At 35.6% G+C, this 21,807-nt stretch overlaps 1 protein-coding gene across 10 annotated transcripts in view; it reads left to right on the top strand.

The window, feature by feature from the left end:
- Window positions 1–21,807, top strand: part of CFAP70 (cilia and flagella associated protein 70) — a 95,364-nt gene that overhangs the window by 32,553 nt on the left and 41,004 nt on the right. For 8 of the 10 annotated variants that reach the window (XM_038534317.1, XM_038534322.1, XM_038534319.1 and 5 more), the window contains 7 exons: window positions 2,164–2,346; window positions 4,657–4,751; window positions 9,453–9,552; window positions 11,553–11,687; window positions 17,772–17,942; window positions 18,127–18,207; window positions 19,958–20,049. In XM_038534317.1, coding sequence (XP_038390245.1) covers window positions 2,164–2,346; window positions 4,657–4,751; window positions 9,453–9,552; window positions 11,553–11,687; window positions 17,772–17,942; window positions 18,127–18,207; window positions 19,958–20,049 — 857 coding nt within the window. The remainder of the gene's footprint in view (window positions 1–2,163; window positions 2,347–4,656; window positions 4,752–9,452; window positions 9,553–11,552; window positions 11,688–17,771; window positions 17,943–18,126; window positions 18,208–19,957; window positions 20,050–21,807) is intronic. The other 2 variants (XM_038534323.1, XM_038534321.1) reach the window with 1 other exon arrangement.

Below are 21,807 nucleotides of genomic sequence, written 5' to 3'. Positions count from 1 at the left end.
TAACTAATAATGTTGAGCATCCTTTCTCATCTTTATATTGCCACGTGTATATTTTCTTTGGGGAAATGTTTATTCAAATTCTTTGCCCATTTTTGAATCAGGTGTTTTTTGTTGTTGAGTTTTAAGAGTACTTTATATATTCTAGCTGTGGTTCCCTTATCAGATATGTAATTTACAAATCTTTTCTCCCATTTTTAACTTTGTTGTTTGTATGTTTTGCTGCACAAAATTTTTAAATTTTAATGAAGCCCTGGGACACCGAGTGGCTCAGCAGTTGAGCACCTGCCCCTGGCTCAGGGCATGATCCTGCAGTCCCAGGATCAAGTCCTGCATCAGGCTCCCTGCATGGAGCCTGCTTCTCCCTCTGCCTGTGTCTTTGCCTCTCTCTCTCTCGGTCTTTCATGAATAAATAAATAAAATCTTAAAATGAAGTCCAATTTATCTATTTTTTTCTTTTTTGTGTGTGTGTTTGTTATTTCTTTTTTTTTTATTGGAGTTCAATTTGCCAACATATATCATAACACCCAGTGCTCATCCCATCAAGTGCTCCCCTCAGTGCCCATCACATAGTCACCCCCACCCCCCGCCCACCTCCCCTTCCACCATCCCTAGTTCGTTTCCCAGAGTTAGGAGTCTCTCATGTTCTGTCTCCCTTTCTGGTATTTCCCACTCATTTTTTCTACTTTCCCCTTTATTCCCTTTCACTATTTTTTATATTCCCCAAATGAATGCATTTATTTTTTCTTTTATTGTCTGTGTCTTTAGTGACATAACCAAGAAATCATTGTTTAATTTGATGTCATGAGGATTTCCCCCTGAGTTTTCTTCTAATAGTTTTACAGTTTTAGCTCTTACATTTAGGCCTCTGGTTCATTTTGAGTTAATTTTTGTATGTGGTTTAAGGTAAGGGTACAACTTGATTTTTTTTCCATGTGGATAATTGGTTTTCTGCACTGTTTATCGAAAAGACGTCTTTCTCCGGAATGGTCTCCATATGCCTAATTTTGATAATTTTTGCCAGCATTCTAGTTTTTATGAAAGAACAGATTTTCAGAGGTCTTTTCTCTGTCATTCCAGAAATGCCTCTCCTCACGAAAGTTTTTTAAGCTTATTAATCAACAAAACTAGAATTGTTGAGTTATAGGGTATGACAATTTTAAATTTACTGGTGACTGCAAAATTGCTTTCCATAGTATGCCAATTTATACTTCAATCAACTATGTATAGGAATACCATTCCCTTCACAATATTCCCAATGCTTGATATTTTCAGACTGATTTTGCCAATCAGTGGTTTAAAATGATATCTCATTGTTTTTATGTTCATTTTAATTGTTATTAAGGATATATAGCATGTTTTAATTTAAATGTTGGATTATCTAATTTCCCTTTCTATAATTTGCATATTCATATCTTTATCAATTTCCTATTGCAAATATGTTTTAAATAAGTTATAAGTAAGAAAGTGCCTATGTTGTTAACCCTTTGTCAGATTTGTTTTTAAAAAGGTTTTTAAAACCTTTTTATACCTTAAAACCTGTTTTTAAATATATATATATATATATATATATATATATATGTGAATACCTATATATATATATGTATTTTGGAGTTCGATTTGCCAACATACAGTGTAACATCCAGTTCTAATCCCATCAAGGCCCCCCTCAGTGCCCGTCACCCAGGTACCCTATCCCCCCACCCACCTCCCATTCCACTACCCCTTGTTCATTTCCCAGAGTTAGGAGTCTCTCATGTTTTGTCACCCTCTCTAATTTTTCCCAAAACCAAAAAGGGTTCAAAGGAGAATCTGAAGAAATAACCCATATATAAGCAATCAGGAATGTTGAAATGAATTTGCTAATAATTTTAAACTCATCATCAGCCACAGGGCAATAATCAATTACATTTTCACCAGATAAAATATATTTGCATATCTATGGATAAGAATACTTTTCATTATTATCTATTTTTATCAATTAAATAATTTTAAAATAACACAAAGACAATGAAGAGCATAGGCTCCCCTGTAGAGTCAGATAATCACAGATGGAAGTGTCTGTTAGACAACACCCAACATTACACTGAAAAGATACTTCAGTAATCTTTTTGTTCATTTGAAAGTCATAAAAAATTTCCTGATGTATGATAATTTATTCTGTAGAAAGATTATTCTATTTTGTTCAAGAATGGAACTCTGAAGCTTGGAGGAGAAAGAGAACCAGTTCCCAGGCCCAAAAAATGGCCAATTGCCAACATTCTGGCTCCAGGAGCTAATAACATTCCTGATGCTTTTATCATTGGTGGGCCCTATGAGGAAGAAGACGGAGAACTCAACCGTCCTGAGGTGAGAGAATGGTGCAGTTTTTTTGTGATAAAATAAGTACACAGACAGATACTCAAACATTTTTTGAATCCTCAAATTTATATATATTTGTTACTTGTTAAAACAATTATCTGATTCTGATGAAAATATCTCCTGCCTTCTTAAGTTCAACAAACAAAATAATTTATTAAATTCAAATTTGCTCTTTATTTTATTTTAAATTTATTCATTTTTAAAATTTTTTCTAAGATTATATTTATTTGAGGGAGAGGAGCATGAGTGGTGGAAGGGGGAAGTTACAGAGGGAAAGAGACAAGCAGACTCTCCCCTGAGCAGGGAGCCCTACTTGAAGCTGGATCCCAGGACTCTGGGGTCATAATCTGAGCTGAAGGCAGATGCTTAACCAACTGAGCCACAAAGGCACCCCAGATTTATTTATTTTTGAGTAGGTAGTTATATGGTCATAGGTCATGTACATAAAAGCAAATATATATACTCAAAAGAAAAAAGGAAGACTCACAAGCAAAAACATTTGGAAGAGTGAAGTTTCCTTGTAAAGAGTGCAACAGAGTAACATTTCAGAAAGGCTGACTCACTGAAGTCAGCATAGTAAAAGACAAGAATAAAATTGTTTTTCTTTAGGAAATCTAGATTCATAGAAAGTATTCAAAATCTTGTTATTTTTCAGAACTGAAACCTGTCAGGAAGACAGGTTTTTTTTTGTTTTTGTTTTATCTCAGGGTATAAAGTGTTTATTTGTTTATTTTTATTTTATTTTTTAAGTTTGTTTTTAATGGAGTATATAAAGTGCTTCATGATATTGAAAGCAGGGGAAAATGTTAGTTTTGCTTTATATACACACATATGTACATACATGTATTCTTTTCCTATTGGTTGTTTTGTTTTTGTTTTTGTTCTTACTGAAATGGTGGCATACTCACTGTTTTTGCAACTTGCTTTTTAGTGTCTTGGTGATTTTTCCACACTGCTGCCTATGGACACACTTAAATTCACTTGACAAGTCTCCTTTTGGTGGATGTTTAGGTTGTTGAAAGTATTCTTTTCTTTTTTATTCCTTTCTCCCTCTTGCCTTCTCTTTCCTACTTCCTTCTTTCCTTCTCTCATTCTTTCTTAATTCTTTCTTTGTTTGTATATTCTAAACTTGTTAAAAGCAGAGAAAATACTGCAAAGCATACATGCAAATGTTACTTGAACGAGTTAATAATCATTAATGGAAACATTCAATAAAATAATTTGTAAAGTGAGGATGGTTGAATTATTTTAAGTATCTATTTTAAATAGTTGAAATAAGTCTGGCAATATTTGAAAAACATTGTATAGTATCTTCTCATCATTGTGATTAGTGAAAATTCATACTGCTCTTTGGTTTATATTTTTATTTAGATCAGATATTTTATTTTACATATTGAGATTTTATGTTACAATTTGCTTTATTTCTTTTTTTTCCATTTCAAGTTTTTATTTAAATTCTAGTTAGTTAACATACAGTGTGATATTGTTTCAGGAGTAGAATTTAGAGTTTCATCACTCACATACAATATTCAGTGCTCATCACAAGAGCCCTCCTTTATACCCATCACCCATCTAGCCTATTCTCTGCTTACCTCCTTTTCAGCAACCTTCAGTTTGTTCTCTATAGTTAAGAGTCCCTTATGGTTTGCTCCGTCTCCTTTTTTCTTTTTCCCTATGTTCATCTGTTTTGCTTCTTAAATTCCACATATGAGTGAAATCATATGGTATTTGCTTTCTCTGACTGACTTATTTCACTTAGCATAATACTCTCTAGCTCTGTCCATATCATTGCTGACAAGATTTCATTCTTTATGGTGGCTGAATAATAATCCATTGTTTTTTAGTCCAGATCTTTAGTTCTCAACCCTGGTTGTTCATTTGAATCACCTGGAAAGCTTTTAATACAATAACAATGGCCAAGCCCTAACTGAGATCAATTACATAAGAATTTACTTTCAAAATATCACTGTCCAGGTAGTGATTTTTTAAAAAGCTCCCAGACAATTCTAATATGCATCTAAGGTTGAGAACTGGATGACTGAGGTTATATGAGTGATATTTGAAACTTTAGTACTGGATTGTTATGAGAATATAAATAATTTATATTATGTACTTTATTAATAGTAAAGTACCCTAAAATTTAAGATGTGGTAGTAGTTATAGTAGTAGTCATATTTATAGTAGTAATAGTAGTAGTAATAAAAGTGTTGTGATCAAATCCATTAAAAGAATGCCTCACAGATTGAGCAGAATGAAGCCATGGCACACCGAGGAAACAAAAGTCTTATTATTTTACAGGACAAGGAATTTAGGAACCAAGCAGAGTGCATAAAGAAAAGGATTATTTGGGACTTGGAAAGTCGCTGCTACCTTGATCCTCCTGCAGTGGCCAGGTAGGAAGAGGAATGTCTAACCACCAAAGAGTGTAGGCGGGAAGAAATGTTACTTTTGTTAATTTTATCTGTATTTGAGTTAAAGTGATCTGAGAATCTTTTCAACCACAAGTTATAATAACAGAAGTTTTTAGTGATTATGGCTTAACTAAGGTGGGTTCTGATTCCTTTTCATATAAAACAAGTCCAGAGCTAGTATGTATGGTACCTTCACAGTGTTATCAGGTATCTAGGCTCCATCTTTCTTTTTGCTGTATCTTCTTTAGCATGTACCTTCCATCCACAAGGTTGTCTCATGGTCTAAGATGGCTGTTGGAGCTCTATCTTGCACATTCACATTCCTCACAGAAAGTTGGAAAAGGGGGCAGTGTGTATGGATTAAAAAAGGACACATGCTGGGTGTTTTAGCCCCCTTATAGAGCCTTCCTAGAGCCCATAGGTTGAGCCTTCTGCAACCTCAGTTTATATCTCAGTGGCCATCTCTAGATGCAAAAGAGGCTAGGAATTATATTTTTATTAGACACATTGTTACTCAGACTAAATCAGGAGTTTGATACTAAAGAAGAACAGGGCACTTGATATTGTGTGGTAACTACCAGTCTCTGTTACAGTAACCTAGTGCTTAGGGAGAGGATGGGAAATAGAAGATTATCAATATATGTATAATTTGAATGAGCAATTCTAATATTTTTTTCAATTCATAGACTATTTTCAAAAACCGTATTAAAATTACAGAAAAATTGCATAGACATTTCAGAAAATTTCTATGTACCTCTGGTTCCCCACATGACTGTGGTGTATATATAAATATACATTGTTGGGATTGACTTGCTGATATTTTGTTAAGAATACATTATTGCTATTATTATTTTGATCTATTTGATCAGTTAAAAATAAGAAAAATTTGAAAATTTATTTTCCCTTAATTTTATTCTCTGATTCTCTTCTTTTTTAAATGAAGATCCAAGTTTCTGACCTTATAGGATTTTCTTTTTCTCTGAAAACTTTTAGCATTTTTTGCATGGCAGGTTTCCAGGCCACAAATTCTCTTCACTTTTGTTTGACTGAGAAAATCTTTATTTCTCCTTCACTTTTGAAGGATGATTCCCTGAATACAGAATTCTAGGTCGGTGGCTTGTTTTTTTTCAAAACTTTGAATTGATTTCACTCCATTATTTTCTCACTTGTATGGTTTCTGAAGAGAAATCCAATGTAATTCTTATCTTTGTTCCCCTATAGGTAAGGTGAGTCGTCCCCCCCCCCCCCGCACCCCCGTCTTCTTTAAAGATTTTCTCTTTCTCTTTGATTTTTTACAGTTTGAGTATGATATACCTAGGTTTTTTTTTTCCTTTTTCTTTTTGGATGTATGATGCTTAGTGTTCTCTGAGTTTCCTATATCTGTGGTATGGGGTCTGTTATTTAGTAAAATTCTCTCAGTCATGACTTCATGTATTTCTTTTATTCCTTTTCATTTCTTCTTTCTGCTATTCCTGTTATACTTTTTTTTTAAATTTTATTTATTTATGATAGTCACAGAGAGAGACAGAGAGAGAGAGGCAGAGACACAGGCAGAGGGAGAAGCAGGCTCCATGCAGGGAGCCTGACATGGGATTCGATCTCGGGTCTCCAGGATCGCGCCCTGGGCCAAAGGCAGGCGCCAAACCGCTGCACCACCCAGGGATCCCCCTGTTATACCTTTTGTAATTATTCCACAGTTTTGGATATAATGTTACGATTTTTCATTTTTTTTCCTTTCCATTTTAGTTTGGGAAGTTTTTATTTTTTTAAAGATTTTATTTATTTATTCATGAGAGACACACAGAAAGAGGCAGAGACATAGGCAGAGGTAGAAGCAAGTTCCCTGCAGGAAGCCCGATGCAGGACTCCATCTCAGAACTCCGGGATCATGCTCCAAGCCAAAGGCAGATGCTCAACCGCTGAGCCACTCAGGCATCCCAGTTTGGGAAGTTTTTATTGACATATCTTCAAACTAACTGATTCTTTACTCAGCCATACTCAATCTACTAAGTCCATCAAATGAATTCATTTTTGTTACAGTTTTTAAAATTTCTAGCACTTCTTTTTTATTCTTTCTTAGGGTTTCCATCTCTCTGCTTATATTTCCATCTCCCTATTACATTATTTGCATGTTTCTGCTTTTTCCATTAGAGTTCTTAATGTATTAATCATAGTTATTTTAAATTCCCTATGTGATCATTTCAAAATATATGTTGTATCTGAGTCTAGTTCTTATGTTGTGTCTCTTGTCTTTTTTACAGCCTTTTAGTATTCCTTGTAATTTTTTATTGAAAGCTGGACATTATGTATTGGGTAATAATAAGTGAGGTAATTAGGGTTTTTAGTGTGAAGTTTTCTATCAATCTGGCTAGGAGCTGGACTGTGTTTAATGTTTGCTGTAACTGTAGGTGCTAGAGGCTTCAGTTTCCTTTTTTGCTCCTCCCCTGTTGTATTTGGTTTGCCTAAGAATTTTTCTTAGATAGGGTCTGTGTTTTGCAGCCTCTCAGTTATAATCCATTGTTACTATACCAGAACCCTGCTGATGTGGTGGGAAAGTGTTGGAAAGGGGAAGTGTTTTATAATTCTGTGGTTAAAGTATTGTAATGGTTTGACTCCCTGGGCTGTGAACTTCAGAAGTGTTTAACAGCGTTTTTTTGCTTCTTCTTATGTGAGACAGGAAGGCTAGACAGAGCTGGGGTTGTCTAATTGCCCTTCCCCTGGGTCAAATAAGGCTCTGGTAAAGTAGTTTCCCTTAAAGAGTAGGCATTTGGGGGCAGACTGGGTAGCTCAATGGTTTAGCATTGCCTTCAGCCCAGGGCTTGATCCTGGAGACCTGGGATGGAGTCCTGCGTTGGGTTCCTTGCATGAGCCTGCTTCTCCCTCTGCCTGTGTCTCTGCCTCTCTTTCTCTCTGTGTGTCTCATGAATAAATAAATAAAATCTTTTTAAAAAGTAGGCATTTGTTATGGATAACACTCCAGGCATATTTCAAAATGGTTGCTTTTCCTTCTTCCTGCCTAAGAGGATTTTTCCCATATCTTCACCATGAACATTTGATGGGGCTCCTTGATTTAAAACCAAAAAAGTATGGGAATTCCCTAAGACTAGGCTTCCAGGAGTCTAACTCTGGCTAATCCAGCCTCTGGCAATTTGTCAAAATTACCATTAAAATGTTTTTACCAGTTCCTGGCTCCATTGCTTTTTCCTACTTGTAAGAAGGTCTCAACTGTGATTCTCAATACTGGTCTGTCTCTCCAAGTTTCAGGGTGGTGAATATGCCCCATGAACTTACTTCTTTTTTTTTTTTTTTTTAAGATTTTATTTATTTATTCATGAGAATACACAGAGAGGAGAGAGAGGCAGAGACACAGGCAGAGGGAGAGGGAGAGGGAGAAGCAGGCTCCATGCGGGGAACCTGATGTGGGACTCGATCCCAGGTCTCCAGGATCAGGCCCTGGGCTGAAGGCAGTGCTAAACCGCTGAGCCACCCGGGCTGCCCCATGAACTTACTTCTTAAATGGATTAAGAAAGGTCATTGGGGGATCCCTGGGTGGCGCAGCAGTTTGGCGCCTACCTTTGGCCCAGGGCGCGATCTTGGAGCCCCGGGATCGAATCCCACGTCGGCTCCCGGTGCATGGAGCCTGCTTCTCCCTGTGTCTCTCTCTGCCTCTCTCTCTCTCTCTCTCTCTCTCTCTCTGTGTGACTATCATAAATAAATAAAAAATTAAAAAAAAAAAAGAAAGGTCATTGGTTTTTCAGTTTGACTTTTTTGTTGTTGTTCTGAGGACAGGAGCAACAACTTCTAAGCTCTTTACATGTCAGAGCTAACACTGTAAGTCCTACTTTTTTTTTCCACAGGAGAAATAAATACCTCTTATACTATTTACATACTTGTCTGATTATTTCTTTAGAATAAATCACTGGAAGTGGAATTTCTGGGTCAAAAATTGTGACCACTTTAAGGTTTTTGATTCATTTGTTGAATTGCTCTAAAAAATGTATAGTCTGCCTCTGCTAGCAGTGTAGTAGAATTATTTTTTGAATTTTTAGATTTGGGAAGGTTTAAAAAACCTATTTATAATAAAAATGCTTATATATGTGTGTGTATTCCTTTACTTTTTTAAAGATGTATTTATTCATTTTGAGACAAAAAGGGAGAGAAAGCATGGTGGTGGGGGTGGGGTAGACGGGAAAGGCAAAGGGAGAGGTAGAAGAGATAGTCTCCCAAGCAGGCTCCACGCTGAGGCTTGAGCCCCAAGGTCTCAGTCCCATGGGGCTCAGTCCTACAAGGCCAAAATCAGGACCTGAGCTGAAACCAAGAGTGTTGCTTAATCAAGTGTATCATCCAGGTGCATCTCCATTAATTTTTTTGAATTTAAATTCAATTTGCCAACATGTAGTATAACACCAGTGCTTATCACATCACGTGCTCTCCTTAATGCCTGTCACCCAGTTACTATCCACCCACCCACTTCTCCTTCTCCACCTTTGTTTCCTAGAGTTAGGAGTCTCTCATGGTTTGTCTTCCTCTCTAATTTTTCCCCACTAGTTTCCCCCTTTCCTATGGTCCCTTTAACTATTTCTTATATTCCACATACTTTCTAAAGACAAGGAATACTTACCTTTAAATTACACTAACCTCATTTTTGCATATGATACTAACGGGCTGATTTTTTATTTGCAGTTTTCAGAAGCGAATTGCTGACTGTCGATTTTGGCCTGTAGAGATCACAAGAGTTCCTCTGACTATTGCACCCAAAGGGAAAGCTGCAAAATTTGATAAGGTTAATTTGTTTGCTTAAAAATATTTATATAAGAAATGTATTGGGATCCCCTGGGTGGCTCAGCGGTTTGGCGCCTGCCTTTGGCCCAGGGCGCGATCCTGGAGACCCAGGATTGAATCCCACATCAGGCTCCCGGTGCATGGAGCCTGCTTCTCCCTCTGCCTATGTCTCTGCCTCTCTCTCTCTCTGTGTGACTATCATAAATAAATAAAAATTAAAAAAAAAAGAAATGTCTTGTCAGACCCAATCTTTTGTTCTATTTCTAAAATGATACCAAAGGACTGTGTGAAATGATGTAGCTGCTCTCTACGGTGACCAGCTTAACCCGATTTGCCAAGTAGTTTCCTGGTTTTAGCACTGAAAATCTCCTGTCCCAGGAAACTCTCCTGTCTCTGGCAAATCAGGATGACTGGTTACCCTAGCTCCCCATTGTCCACTAAAACTTGTTTAGACTTTATTCCTAGACATCCTATTTCCTTTTACTTCTTTGTTATGGTTTTACCATTGATAAAAACACATAAAACAGCCATTTTTATAGGTCACAGTAGTTACATATTGGCAACATGGTTCAACCTAATACATCCTCCTGAATTTCTTTTAGACATCCTACTTAAAATGTTTTAGCCTGATAATTAGAGTAATAGAATTCATTGATGTACATTATTCTGAAAAGATCTAGCTTTGTGAGCCTAGAACATGTTTTCTCTGGTTTTATTTGTACATGTCTGGTCTTTTCTGCTTGTTTCATAAACTCGCTAAGGGTAGGAATCCAGTGATTGACTGCTTTGTATCCTCCACAGTACCTAGCATGACTCATGCTATACAGCAGATCCTTAACAAGTACCTAAATTACTTTATTTTCAAAATAGTGTTTTTTGCATAATGAAAATACTACTGCTAGTAACCACTTCTCCCTTTGTAATATGTAATATACATTGGCTAAATTTCCTTAATAACATAATGTTACTACATGAACATAGGACTTTTTAATCTTATTTCTAATTTCTAATTATTATAATACATGTAATCAAAGAGATTACTTTTAATCCTGTGGGGATTAAATGTGTTTTCTTTTGCTAAATTGATTTTTTCCCTACTAAAATTTTCTATGGCAAACCATATAGTCATAAAAATGGTTACATTAGTTAACAAGTATTCATCTTTGTAATGGGAGTTTAGGTGAAATTAGAGATGGCAAATACATGGTGGGAAATATCATTCATTCTTCTCATCCATGGCAGATATTACTGATTAATCAAAATGTTTTTTCTGGGCACCCCTGGTGGCGCAGCGGTTTAGCGCCACCTGCAGCCCGGGGTCTGATCCTGTAGACCCAGGATGGAGTGCCGCGTCAGGCTTCCTGCATGGAGCCCGCTTCTCCCTCTACCTGTGTCTCTGCCTCTCAGTCTCTCTCTCTCTCTCTGAATAAATAAATTTTAAAAAATGTTTTTTCTTTCTGAACTCAGATAAGGATACAGAATCTTTCTCAATCAAATACTCTGAAACAAATCCACCAATTTATTAGAATTTAGGCATAAATTAAAGTCTGTCATCAGTGGTCTGAATGATTTGTAAGGTCTCTTTCATTGATAAAAATCAGAATCACAGCTTCTGATTCTCTTATTTTTTTAAATTATTTTACAAACCTTCACTTTTTCTTAAGAGGCAACATGGTGAAATTGACTTTTCAGTTGAATATATATTGTCAATTTGAGTATGTATTGATTTAACTACTGCCTTTACTATTTATTAACACTGTTTTATATGCATTATTTCAGTGATCATAATATTATTAAACCCATTTTTAACATAAAAGAATGTAGATCCAAAATATCTATGTAACTGGCCTAAAGCCAATAGTTAAGTAGCATTAGCTAGTTCCTAAAGCCAGGTCTTTGGATAACTAAGTCAGTGCTCCATATCTTATGCTGCATTGCTCTATAGCACTAATAGATCTCTGGTTTTATTCCTTTTATTCCTCTGGTTTTATCATCCTTTAGGCTGATGATGAAAGTCAGCTTTCATTTCATGGTGTGGCTTATGTTAATATGGTCCCATTGCTGTATCCGGGTGTGAAGAGGATTCGGGGAGCTTTTCATGTTTACCCTTACCTAGACAGTACAGTCTATGAAAAGGTAAGAAAAAAAACTATATATAGGGTATTATCCTATTTATCCTTTTATATATGTGTTTACTTACATCTTTAGCATATATATCATTGTAATTGAAGTTTGGAACCAGCTGGTATACTAGGACTTAAATAGAGCACCTTACAGTTATTCAGTCATTGAATACTTAAAAACTTTAGGATAATAAAAGGTGAAAACAATCTAAATCCCCATCAACAGTATATGCCTGTGTCTCTGCCTCTCTTTCGCTCTCTCTGAATAAATAAATAAATAAGTCTTTAAAAATATATATATAAAGCACTTTATCAAACTGATAAGAAAAACACACCATTTTTTTTAAAGGGCAAAGTACATGAAACAGCAATTCACAAAAGAAGAAATGCCAGTGGCTAATAAATATAAGAAGAAACATTTGGCCTTATCTATAATCAAGGAATTACAAATTAAAATGATAATAAAATATCATTTTATCTGTAGAATTAGACAATTCTTTAAAATATCATAATGCTCAGGACACCTGGGTGGCTCAGCGATTGAGCATCTGCCTCCCGCTCAGGGCGGGATCTTGGGGTTTGAGATTAAGTACCACATCAGGCTCCCTGCGAGGAGCCTGCTTTTCCCTCTTTCTATCTCTGCCTTTTTCTCTGTGTCTCTTATGAATCAATAAATAAAAATCTTAAATATATATATATATGATAATACTGCTCATTAGTGGCAAAGATGTGGTAAAACAACTCTCAATCTTCGCTAGAAGAGTAAATTAGTACAAACTGTTTGCAAAAAATTTTTTTTATCATTATGTTTTAAGAAGCTTAGAATACTTAAATCTTTTCTCATAGTATTCATACTTTTAGGAATCTATTTTAAGGGAATAAGTAGAATTATATCCAAATTTTACTACATGAAGATATTCTTAGGAATCTAAGGGAACTAGTGTATCATTTTTTAAATTATTTTTTTTATTGGAGTTCAATTTGCCAACATATAACATTATCTCCCAGTGATCATCCCATCAAGTGCCCCTCTCAGTGCCCGTCACCCAGTCACCCCAATACCCTGCCCACCTCCCTTTCCACCACCCCCTGTTCATTTCTCAGAGTTAGGAATCTCTCATGTTTTGTCACCCTCTCTCCTTTCCCCTTTATTCCCTTTCACTATTTTTTATATTCCCCCAAATGAATGAAGATCATATAATGTTTGTCTTTCTTCAATTGACTTACTTCACTCAGCATAATACCCTCCAGTTCCATCCACGTTGAAGCAAATGGTGGGTATTTGTCGTTTCTAATGGCTGAGTAATATTCCATTGTATACATATACCACAGCTTCTTTATCCATTCGTCTTTCGATGGACACCAAGGCTCCTTCCACAGTTTGGCTATTGTGGACATTGCTGCTATAAACATTGGGGTGCAGGTGTTCTGGCATTTCACTGCATCTGTATCTTTGGGATAAATCCCCAGCAGTACAATTGCTGGTGTGTAGAATCAGAAAAGACCACAAATAGGGGAATGTTAAAAAAGAAAACCAGAGCTGAGGGCATCACAATGCCAGATTTCAGGTTGTACTACAAAGCTGTGATCATCAAGACAGTGTGGTACTGGCACAAAAACAGACACATAGATCAATGAAACAGAATAGAGAATCCAGAAATGGGCCCTCTACGATATGGTCAACTAATATTAGACAAAGCAGGAAAGACTATCCACTGGAAACACTGTATCATAATTTAGTGATAAATTAGTCAGTCTCTAGTTTGAATTCACTAGCTGGATGACTTTAGGCAAGTAATAAGTTTCTCTCAACTTTAGTTTATTCATTGCTAAAATGAAGACAATGCTTATTCCCTAGAGTTGTTTTGCATATTAAATAGATAAAATATGTAAAGCACTAGGGGTATAGTTGACACACTGGCATTTTGAAGAATATTGTGCATATATTAAAACTTATATGAAAGTTTTAAAAACATGAGATGATGCATGTGATAGTCTATTAAATGAAAACTCAGGATATAAAATTATATTCAATATGATCACAACTTTTAAAATATATATAATCATAATTTTTAAATGTATAGAAAATATTAGAGAGGAAATCTTTCTGGCTATGTCTGAGTGAGGAGGTTGTCAAACTTCCTACCGCCTCCCCACAAAAGCAACTATAAAGCTGGAAAAATTGACAAAGAAATCGTTTTAGCACTCTGGAAATTGATCAAAGGCATAAACAAACTAAAAAGTATTAATGAATGAAAAACTATGGAGTTTAAGGCATTCTTGTTTGGGGCTGCTCCTAAAACTTCCCTAAGCTCTTCCCTACTCCACTCCTTTGGCTTAATCAGTATCACAATTTTTCTAGGACAGGATAGGCTCTGAGGACTGGCAACTTTGCTGCCATAGAAGAGACACAATTTGGGACAGTGGTGAAGGACCCATGCCCAGTGATGTTGTTGGTTGAAACGGAGATCTTGTGGAGAGCAACCAACATAACTGTAATTGGAGTCCCAAGAGAGAAGAGAGTAAGAGGCAGAAATGACACATGAAGAAATAATGTCTGGAAATGTCCCATGTTTGATGAATACATTAATCTACATATCTAAGAAGTTCAGAGAATCCCATACAAAGATCTACAATATACACATTATAGTGAACTGTTTAAAGACAAAGAAAAAATCATGAATTCAATAGGAAAAAAAAAAAAAAACCTCATTGGTTATATGGGAGCACCAATGTAGTTAACAGCTGATTTTCTTCTGAAACAGTGGAATCCAGAAGGCAGTGGAATAACATATTCAAAGTGCTAAATGAAAACTCTAGCAATCACAAATGAAGGCAAAATAAAGATATCCCAGGATAAACAAATATTGAAAGAATTTTTTACTAACAAACTTGTCTTGCAAGAAACACAAAAGGAAATTCTTCAGCTTGAAATGATATGGCACCAATTGCTAACATGAATCCACCAGAAGAAACAAAAAACACTAGGAATGGTTAAATTTAAGTTAATATAAAAGACTTTACAAATATTTTTTTTCATTTTTACTGTCAATTTCTTTGAAAGACATTATATAAAGCATTATCTTGTTGGGTTTATAACATATATAGATTTAATTTATATGATAATGGTAGCATAAAGGAGGGAGGATAGTATGGAACCATGGTTCACTAAAGTTTTTACATTATTTCAGAATTAAGTTAGTATCAATGTGATATAGATCTTAATTAGTTAGGGTGGCTAAGAAAATTGTGTGTGTGTATGTGTATATACATATTACTATATACAAATACATATGAATAAATAAATAAATAAATACATACATACATACACACACAGAGGAATTAAATGGGAGCATCACAAATATTTAACATTAAAGAAGGCATTTAAAGGAAGAACAGGGCAGCCCAGGTGGCTCAGCGGTTTAGCACTGCCTTCAGCCCAGAGTGTGATCCTGGAGACCCAGGATCAAGTCCCATATCTGCTCCCTGCATGGAGCCTGCTTCTCCCTCTGCCTGCTTATCCCTCTGCCTATGTCCCTGCCTGCCTGTGTGTGTGTGTGTGTGTGTGTGTGTGTGTCTCATGAATAAATAAATAAAATCTTTATTTATTTTTTTTTAATTTTTATGTATTTATGATAGTCACAGAGAGAGAGAGAGAGGCAGAGACACAGGCAGAGGGAGAAGCAGGCTCCATGCACCAGGAGCCTGATGTGGGATTCGATCCCAGGTCTCCAGGATCGCGCCCTGGGCCAAAGGCAGGCGCCAAACCGCTGCGCCACCCAGGGATCCCCAAATAAAATCTTTAAAAAAAGGAGTACCAGAGGAACAAAAAAGACAAGATATATAGAAAACAAATAGCAAAATGGCAAACATACATGTAAATACTTCAACAATAACTTTATGTGTAAGCAGCATTAAACAACCTAATGAAAGGATAGAGATAAGACTGGATTTAAAAAAAAATCAAGATTCAATAATATGCTGTCTAAAAACAGACAGACTGAGATTCAGATACACATAAATTGTAGTAAAAGGATGGAAAGGATATGCTATGCAAATGGAAAATGTAACATAACTGAGTGGATATATTTATATATTTATATATTTATATCCAACAAAATAGACTTCAAGGAAGTACTAAGAACATAGAGCGGCATGTCATAATGATTAAAGGGTCAATTAATCAGGAAGATAGACTTTATGAAGTATTATATATAGGGACACCTGGGTGGCTCAGCAGTTAAGCGTCTGCCTTCAGTGTGATCCTGGAGTCCTGGGATTGAGTCCCACATCAAGCTCCCTGCATGGAGCCTGCTTCTCTCTCTGCCTATGTCTCTGCCTCTCTCTGTGTCTCTCATGAATGAATAAATAAAATATTTTATTTTATTTTATTTTTTTAAAGATTTTATTCATTTATTCATAGAGACAGAGAGAGAGAGGCTGAAACACAGGCAGAGGGAGAAGCAGGCATCATACAGAGAGCCTGATGTGGGACTCGATCCAGGGTCTCCAGGATCACGCCCCAGGCCGCAGGCGGCGCTAAACCGCTGCGCCACCGGGGCTGCCCAATAAATAAAATATTTTAAAAATAAAAAATAAAGTATTATATATAATAAATACATAAATTATAAATGTATACACACCTAACAAAAGAACCTCATGGTACTTGAAGCCAAATCCAACAGAATTGAAAGGAGAAATAGATAATCTGACAGTAACATTTAGAATTTTCAATATTCTGATCTCAATACTTGGTAGAAAAGCTATATATAAAATATATGTTAAACACTAACATAGCATACAATCCAGAGAATCATTTTTAGGAACTTACCCAAGAGAACTGAAAACCTGCATTTACACAAAGACATATATGTGAGTATTTATAGTATATCAGTGAAACTATCACCATAATCGAGATATATATAAATATCCATTACCTCACTGCAAAGTTTTCTTGTGTCTTCTCATACCTCTGACCATTCTTCCTCTCTTTATTTTTTGGTCTGGCTTCTTTCACTCAGCATAAATTATATTTAGATTTCATCCATGTTGTTTAATTAAAAAGTTGTTATGAGATTCTTTTCCAGTCATTTACCTAAAGTTTGAATTTTACCATACAAAGTTTTTATTTTTTTAAAAGATTTTATTTATCCATTCATGAGAGACAGAGAGAGACATAAGCAGAGGGAGAAGCAGGCTTCATGGAGGGAACCTGATGTGGTACTCGATCCCAGGACCCCAGGATCATGCCCTGGGCCAAAGGCAGGCGCCACCCAGGGATCCTGATACAAAGTTTTTAGTTTGAACTTTAAACTTGCCCTATTTTTCCAATTAGAGTTGATAGGCCAACTAGTAATTAGATAATATATATATTTTTAAGATTTTATTTATTTATTCATGAGAAACACAGAAAGAAAGGCAGAGACATAGGGAGGAGTAGGCTCCTTGAAGGGAGCTCGATGTGGGACTCTATCTGTGACGGCAGGATCATGCCCTGAGCCAAAGGCAGATGCTTAACTGCTGAGCCACCTAGGCGTCCCGGATAATATTTCTTTCTTTCTTTGATTTCCCCCTAGATTTTTTTCTTTTTCTTTTCTTTTCTTTTTTTAGATTTTATTTATTTATTCATGAGAGACACAGAGAGAGGGGCAGAGGGAGAAACAGGCTCCCCACAGGGAGCTCAGTGTGGGACTCGATTCCAGGATTCTGGGATCATGCCCTGAGCCAAAGGCAGACAATCAACCACTGAGCCAGGAATCCCCTGGATAATATTTCTTATACATAAATAAATTCTACCACTTGAAGTTAATCTGAAATTATGTATCAAAGATTAAGAGCTTTCTGGGAATAAGAGTTATGAAACAAAGATCTCTTCATAATAATCTAAATAATCGGATAGGCAGCTAACTTTCTATGATGGTTTTACCTGCTCAGCTGGATGGCAGTCAATAAAGTTTTTCATTTCTGCATCTCCCTCTGACTCTACAATGTTGAGATTATCTAGAAAACTAAGTGAGAAAAATTAAAACAGAGGTCTTTCAAATTTGTCTCATTTGTCTGTGATTCATTGCATTTTTGTTTGTTTGTTTCCTTTCAGACCAAATGTTCATTTAGCTTGTTCCGGGATACTGGCCATCATTTGGTTCAGAATAATAAAATAGGAGGAATTAATTCTCCATTGTCTAAACCTGCTGTTTCCAAGAACGTAAAAGAAGATAAAACAGTTAAAGAAAAGGATATAGAAGGAAAGCCTAGGCCTGGAGATATGGTAGGTTGTTGAGAAGGTGATGATTTTGCTAATTTTGTTACATTCCAGAGGCTTATACTGATTTATTATATGGTAAATTGCATCAGTTTAGTTTGCATTTTCTTGCAATATAATGATCATTATTCCTGACGTTGTGAAGATCATGTAAGAGTTCAGTTTTTGAGGTGTGTTCATTTTCTTTCAGCAACCACCTAGTATAAAATCTCAAAGCTCAGATACTCCTTTGGAAGTTGAACCCCCTCTAAGCCACAATCCAGAAGGACAGGTAATTATGCATAAAGAGTTGGAAAATTAAGTATGGTATTGTGAAAAACTCTTATCTTAATTACCATCCCATATTTGCCATGACTAGTTTATGACTTTGGATAAGTTTCTTTGTCTCGTTAAGACTCTCTAAAATGGGCAGGTAGTACCAAATTAACTTTAAGGTCCTTCCTAACATTATGAGTTTATGGCTTTTATTAATTCTATATTATGTACTAGGAGGGATGCAAAAATGCATGATCTGCAGCATTTATTCATCTGTACTCAGGACACTCAACAGTCTGGTGGGTGAAACAGATTGGTACATAACTAACCATAATACAGAATTTTAATGAATGCTGTAATAGAGGTACAAATAAAAGGGCTGCAAGGTCTCAGAGAAGACAGATTAATGACTGTTAGGATGGAGCAGTCTCAGAAGGCTTCATGGAAGAGGTGGCATATGTGCTAAGTAGTGAAAGATGAAGAGAACACTGCCAGAGGAAGATGACAGGATTGGCATTTCAGGGCCAGGAAATAGCTTGAGTCAGGGCACAAAGAAGATAGCAGAATTTGGAGTATGTCAATTAAATTAGTATACAGCACAAAGAAATGAAAAGAAGGGAGAGATTCTGGAAGGAAGTGAGAAAGGAGGCAGAGAGGCTGCACTGAGTTATAGAGAGACTTTGAAAGGCTTGGTATAAAGTTTGGGTTTCATTATATAGGTGATGAGGAACTCTTGAGCCTCTTCCTGGAGACTCACATTAAAATTTTTTATGTCATGTGGAAATAAAATCTTATCTGTATTTAAGGGTAGAACTCTTGCAAGGATGAGAGGGAGAGAGAGAGAATGAACAAGAGAATGAATTTGGGATAGAGGCTTCAAATATCGGTTTATAGGTTTTTATCATAGTAGAGATGAATGTTGATGCCAGTTTGATTTAGGAAAGAGGCTGTAGTAAAGAAAGTCAGAAACTTGAAAAGACAAGATCTAGAATTGGGAAGTTTGAGGGTGCTAAGGAAGAAAAGCTAAAGATAACTCAAGTTTCAAGCCTTACATTCTAGAAGGATGAAAAAATTATTAAGAGAAATGTCAAAAGAGAGGTTAATATAAGGGAAATGATAAGTTCAATTTGGGATGTTATATTTAGGATACTGGCAAGATTCTGGAAGTGTCCATCAGGTTGCAGTTGGTAGATAATGATGTGGATGCTGTGAGTGGGAATATCAGAACATTATGTGAATATTTCTTCAGGTCTTCAAAGATTTGGTGGCAGAAAGAATAGCATTTACTTAAAACATTTCCAAGAAATGTGCTGAAGTGCTTCAGCTGAGGTAGAAATTTCCAAGAATAAAATTGGAAATGCGGGGATCCCTGGGTGGCTCAGCGGTTTGGCGCCTGCCTTCAGCCCAAGGCCTGATCCTGGAGTCCCAGGATCGAGTCCCACATCGGGCTTCCTGCATGGAGCCTGCTTCTCCCTCTGCCTGTGTCTCTGCCTCTCTCTCTATCTGTGTCTTTCATGAATAAATAAATAAAATTAAAAAAAATTGGAAATGCTTTTCTGCAAGAGATAACCACTGTTACTATTTTCTTTCAGTTATTTTTCTTTTTTTTTCAGTTATTTTTCTATATTAAAAATATAGAAAGATCAAGCTCTATACAGATAGTTGGATATGCAGTTTTCTTACTTATATTGTGAATGTTATGTTACTAAAATTTGTTCATAAATATCTGTTTTTAATGGAAAGAATAAATTAAACTATCTTTACAGCAATATGTAGAAGCAGGGACATACATCGTGTTGGAGATTCAGCTGGACAAAGCCTTGGTTCCAAAGCGAATGCCTGAAGAGCTAGCCAGAAGGTGTGTAGCAATGGTTCTTATATTTGTTTTGCAAAAACATTTTAGGTATAAATAAAAGGAATTCAGATTGTCTTCATAAATATAGTTTTCCATGCTTTCTGCCTCAGATGAAGTTTTCTTTGTTCCTGTTGTTTTCTTATTACAAAAGCATTATGTGCTCATTATTAAAAAAAATAAAGGTTTTGAAAAAATTGAGATCAGCAACTATACAAAAACACTCAGATTTCTACTCACTCAGTGATAGCCACTTAAAAAAAACTAGTATTATCCTTCTGGAATTATTGTAAAGTTTCTATATTACACACATAATAATATATAATAATGTGTAATATAGAAACTTTACTCATGTCATAAATAAATAAATGTAATTTTTAAAAATAAATGTAATTTTTAAAAACTGTTTTTATATTGTACCATAGTGTTTTGATTGTGTTTCTAGGAAATTGTCCATTTCATCTAGGTTATCCAATTTGTTGATAGACAATTGTTCATGATATTCTCTTACTATTCTTTTTATCTCTTTAATAAAATGGGGAGGAATGTCCCCATTATTTATTTCTGATTTTAGTAATTTGAGTCTTCATTCTTTTTTCTTGTGGTTACCTTGGGAATTATAATGACTATCTTAAACCTGTAACAACCTAATTTGAGAATACCAACTAAGCTTCAATACTATTCACCCTGCTCCTCTATGTCTCCATCTTTCCCTCTTTATATTATTGTTGTCACAGATTTTGTTTATTTATTTAAAGATTTTTTAAGATTTATTTTTTAGAGAGAGAGGGTAAGAGGGAGAGGGAGAGAGAGGATGTCAAGCAGACTCCCCACTGAGTGCAGACCCAGACACGAGGCTCAGTTTCACCACCCTGAGATCATGACCCAAGCCAACCAGGCTCCTACCACAGATTATATTTTTATACGTTGTGCAAAAGATTAGCACAGATTAGCAAAGATTTCTAGCTGCTATTTTATGCATTTACCTTCTAAAAACAAGTAAAGAGGAGTACAAACCAAAAGTATGATAATACTGGGTTTCATATTTACCTTTACCAGTATTCCCTATTTCTTCAGTTACTTACTAATGTCCTTTCATTTCAGCCTGAAGGGCTCCCTTTAGCATTTCTTATAGATTAGGTTTTACTAATAGACTCTTTGTTTATTTTGTTAATTTCTTTTTCATTCTTGAAGGGTAATTTGCTGTATATAGAATTTTTGGCTGACATTTTTTTCTTTCAAAACTTTAAATATGTTACTCTAGTACCTTCTGGCCTCAATAGCTTGTGTTATTCTTATTGACATTATTGAAATTATCTGTTTATCTTAGGTGACAAGTCACTCTTCTCACTGCTTTTTGAGTTTTTCTCTTGTCTTTGGCTTCTGTCAATTTGACTACAATTTGTCTTAGTATAGATCTCTTTAAGTTTATTCTGCTTGGAAATTGTTATGCTTCTTGGATGTATAGATTCATGTCTTTCTGCTCCTTTTCCTCTCTCTTCTCCTTCGGGGATTCCCATAAGGTGTATATTGATTGTACAAATTGTGTATGTTGATTGTGTCCCACAGATTTTAGTCCCTGTTTACTTTTTTTCATTTGTTTTTCTTTATGTCCCTCAGACTAGGCAATTTCAATTTTCCTATATTCAAGTTTGTTCATTCTTTCTTCTGCCAAGTCAAATCTGTTGAACCCTCTAGTAAATTTTTCATTTCAGTGATCGTACTTTTCAACTACAGACTTTCTATTTTGCTCTTTTAATAATT

The sequence above is a fragment of the Canis lupus genome, chromosome 4 (assembly GCF_011100685.1).
Source record: "Canis lupus familiaris isolate Mischka breed German Shepherd chromosome 4, alternate assembly UU_Cfam_GSD_1.0, whole genome shotgun sequence".
Classification (NCBI taxonomy): Eukaryota; Metazoa; Chordata; class Mammalia; order Carnivora; family Canidae; genus Canis; species Canis lupus.
The sequence above is the reverse complement of the archived record's forward strand: the minus strand, read 5'-3'. Positions and strand labels throughout refer to the sequence as shown.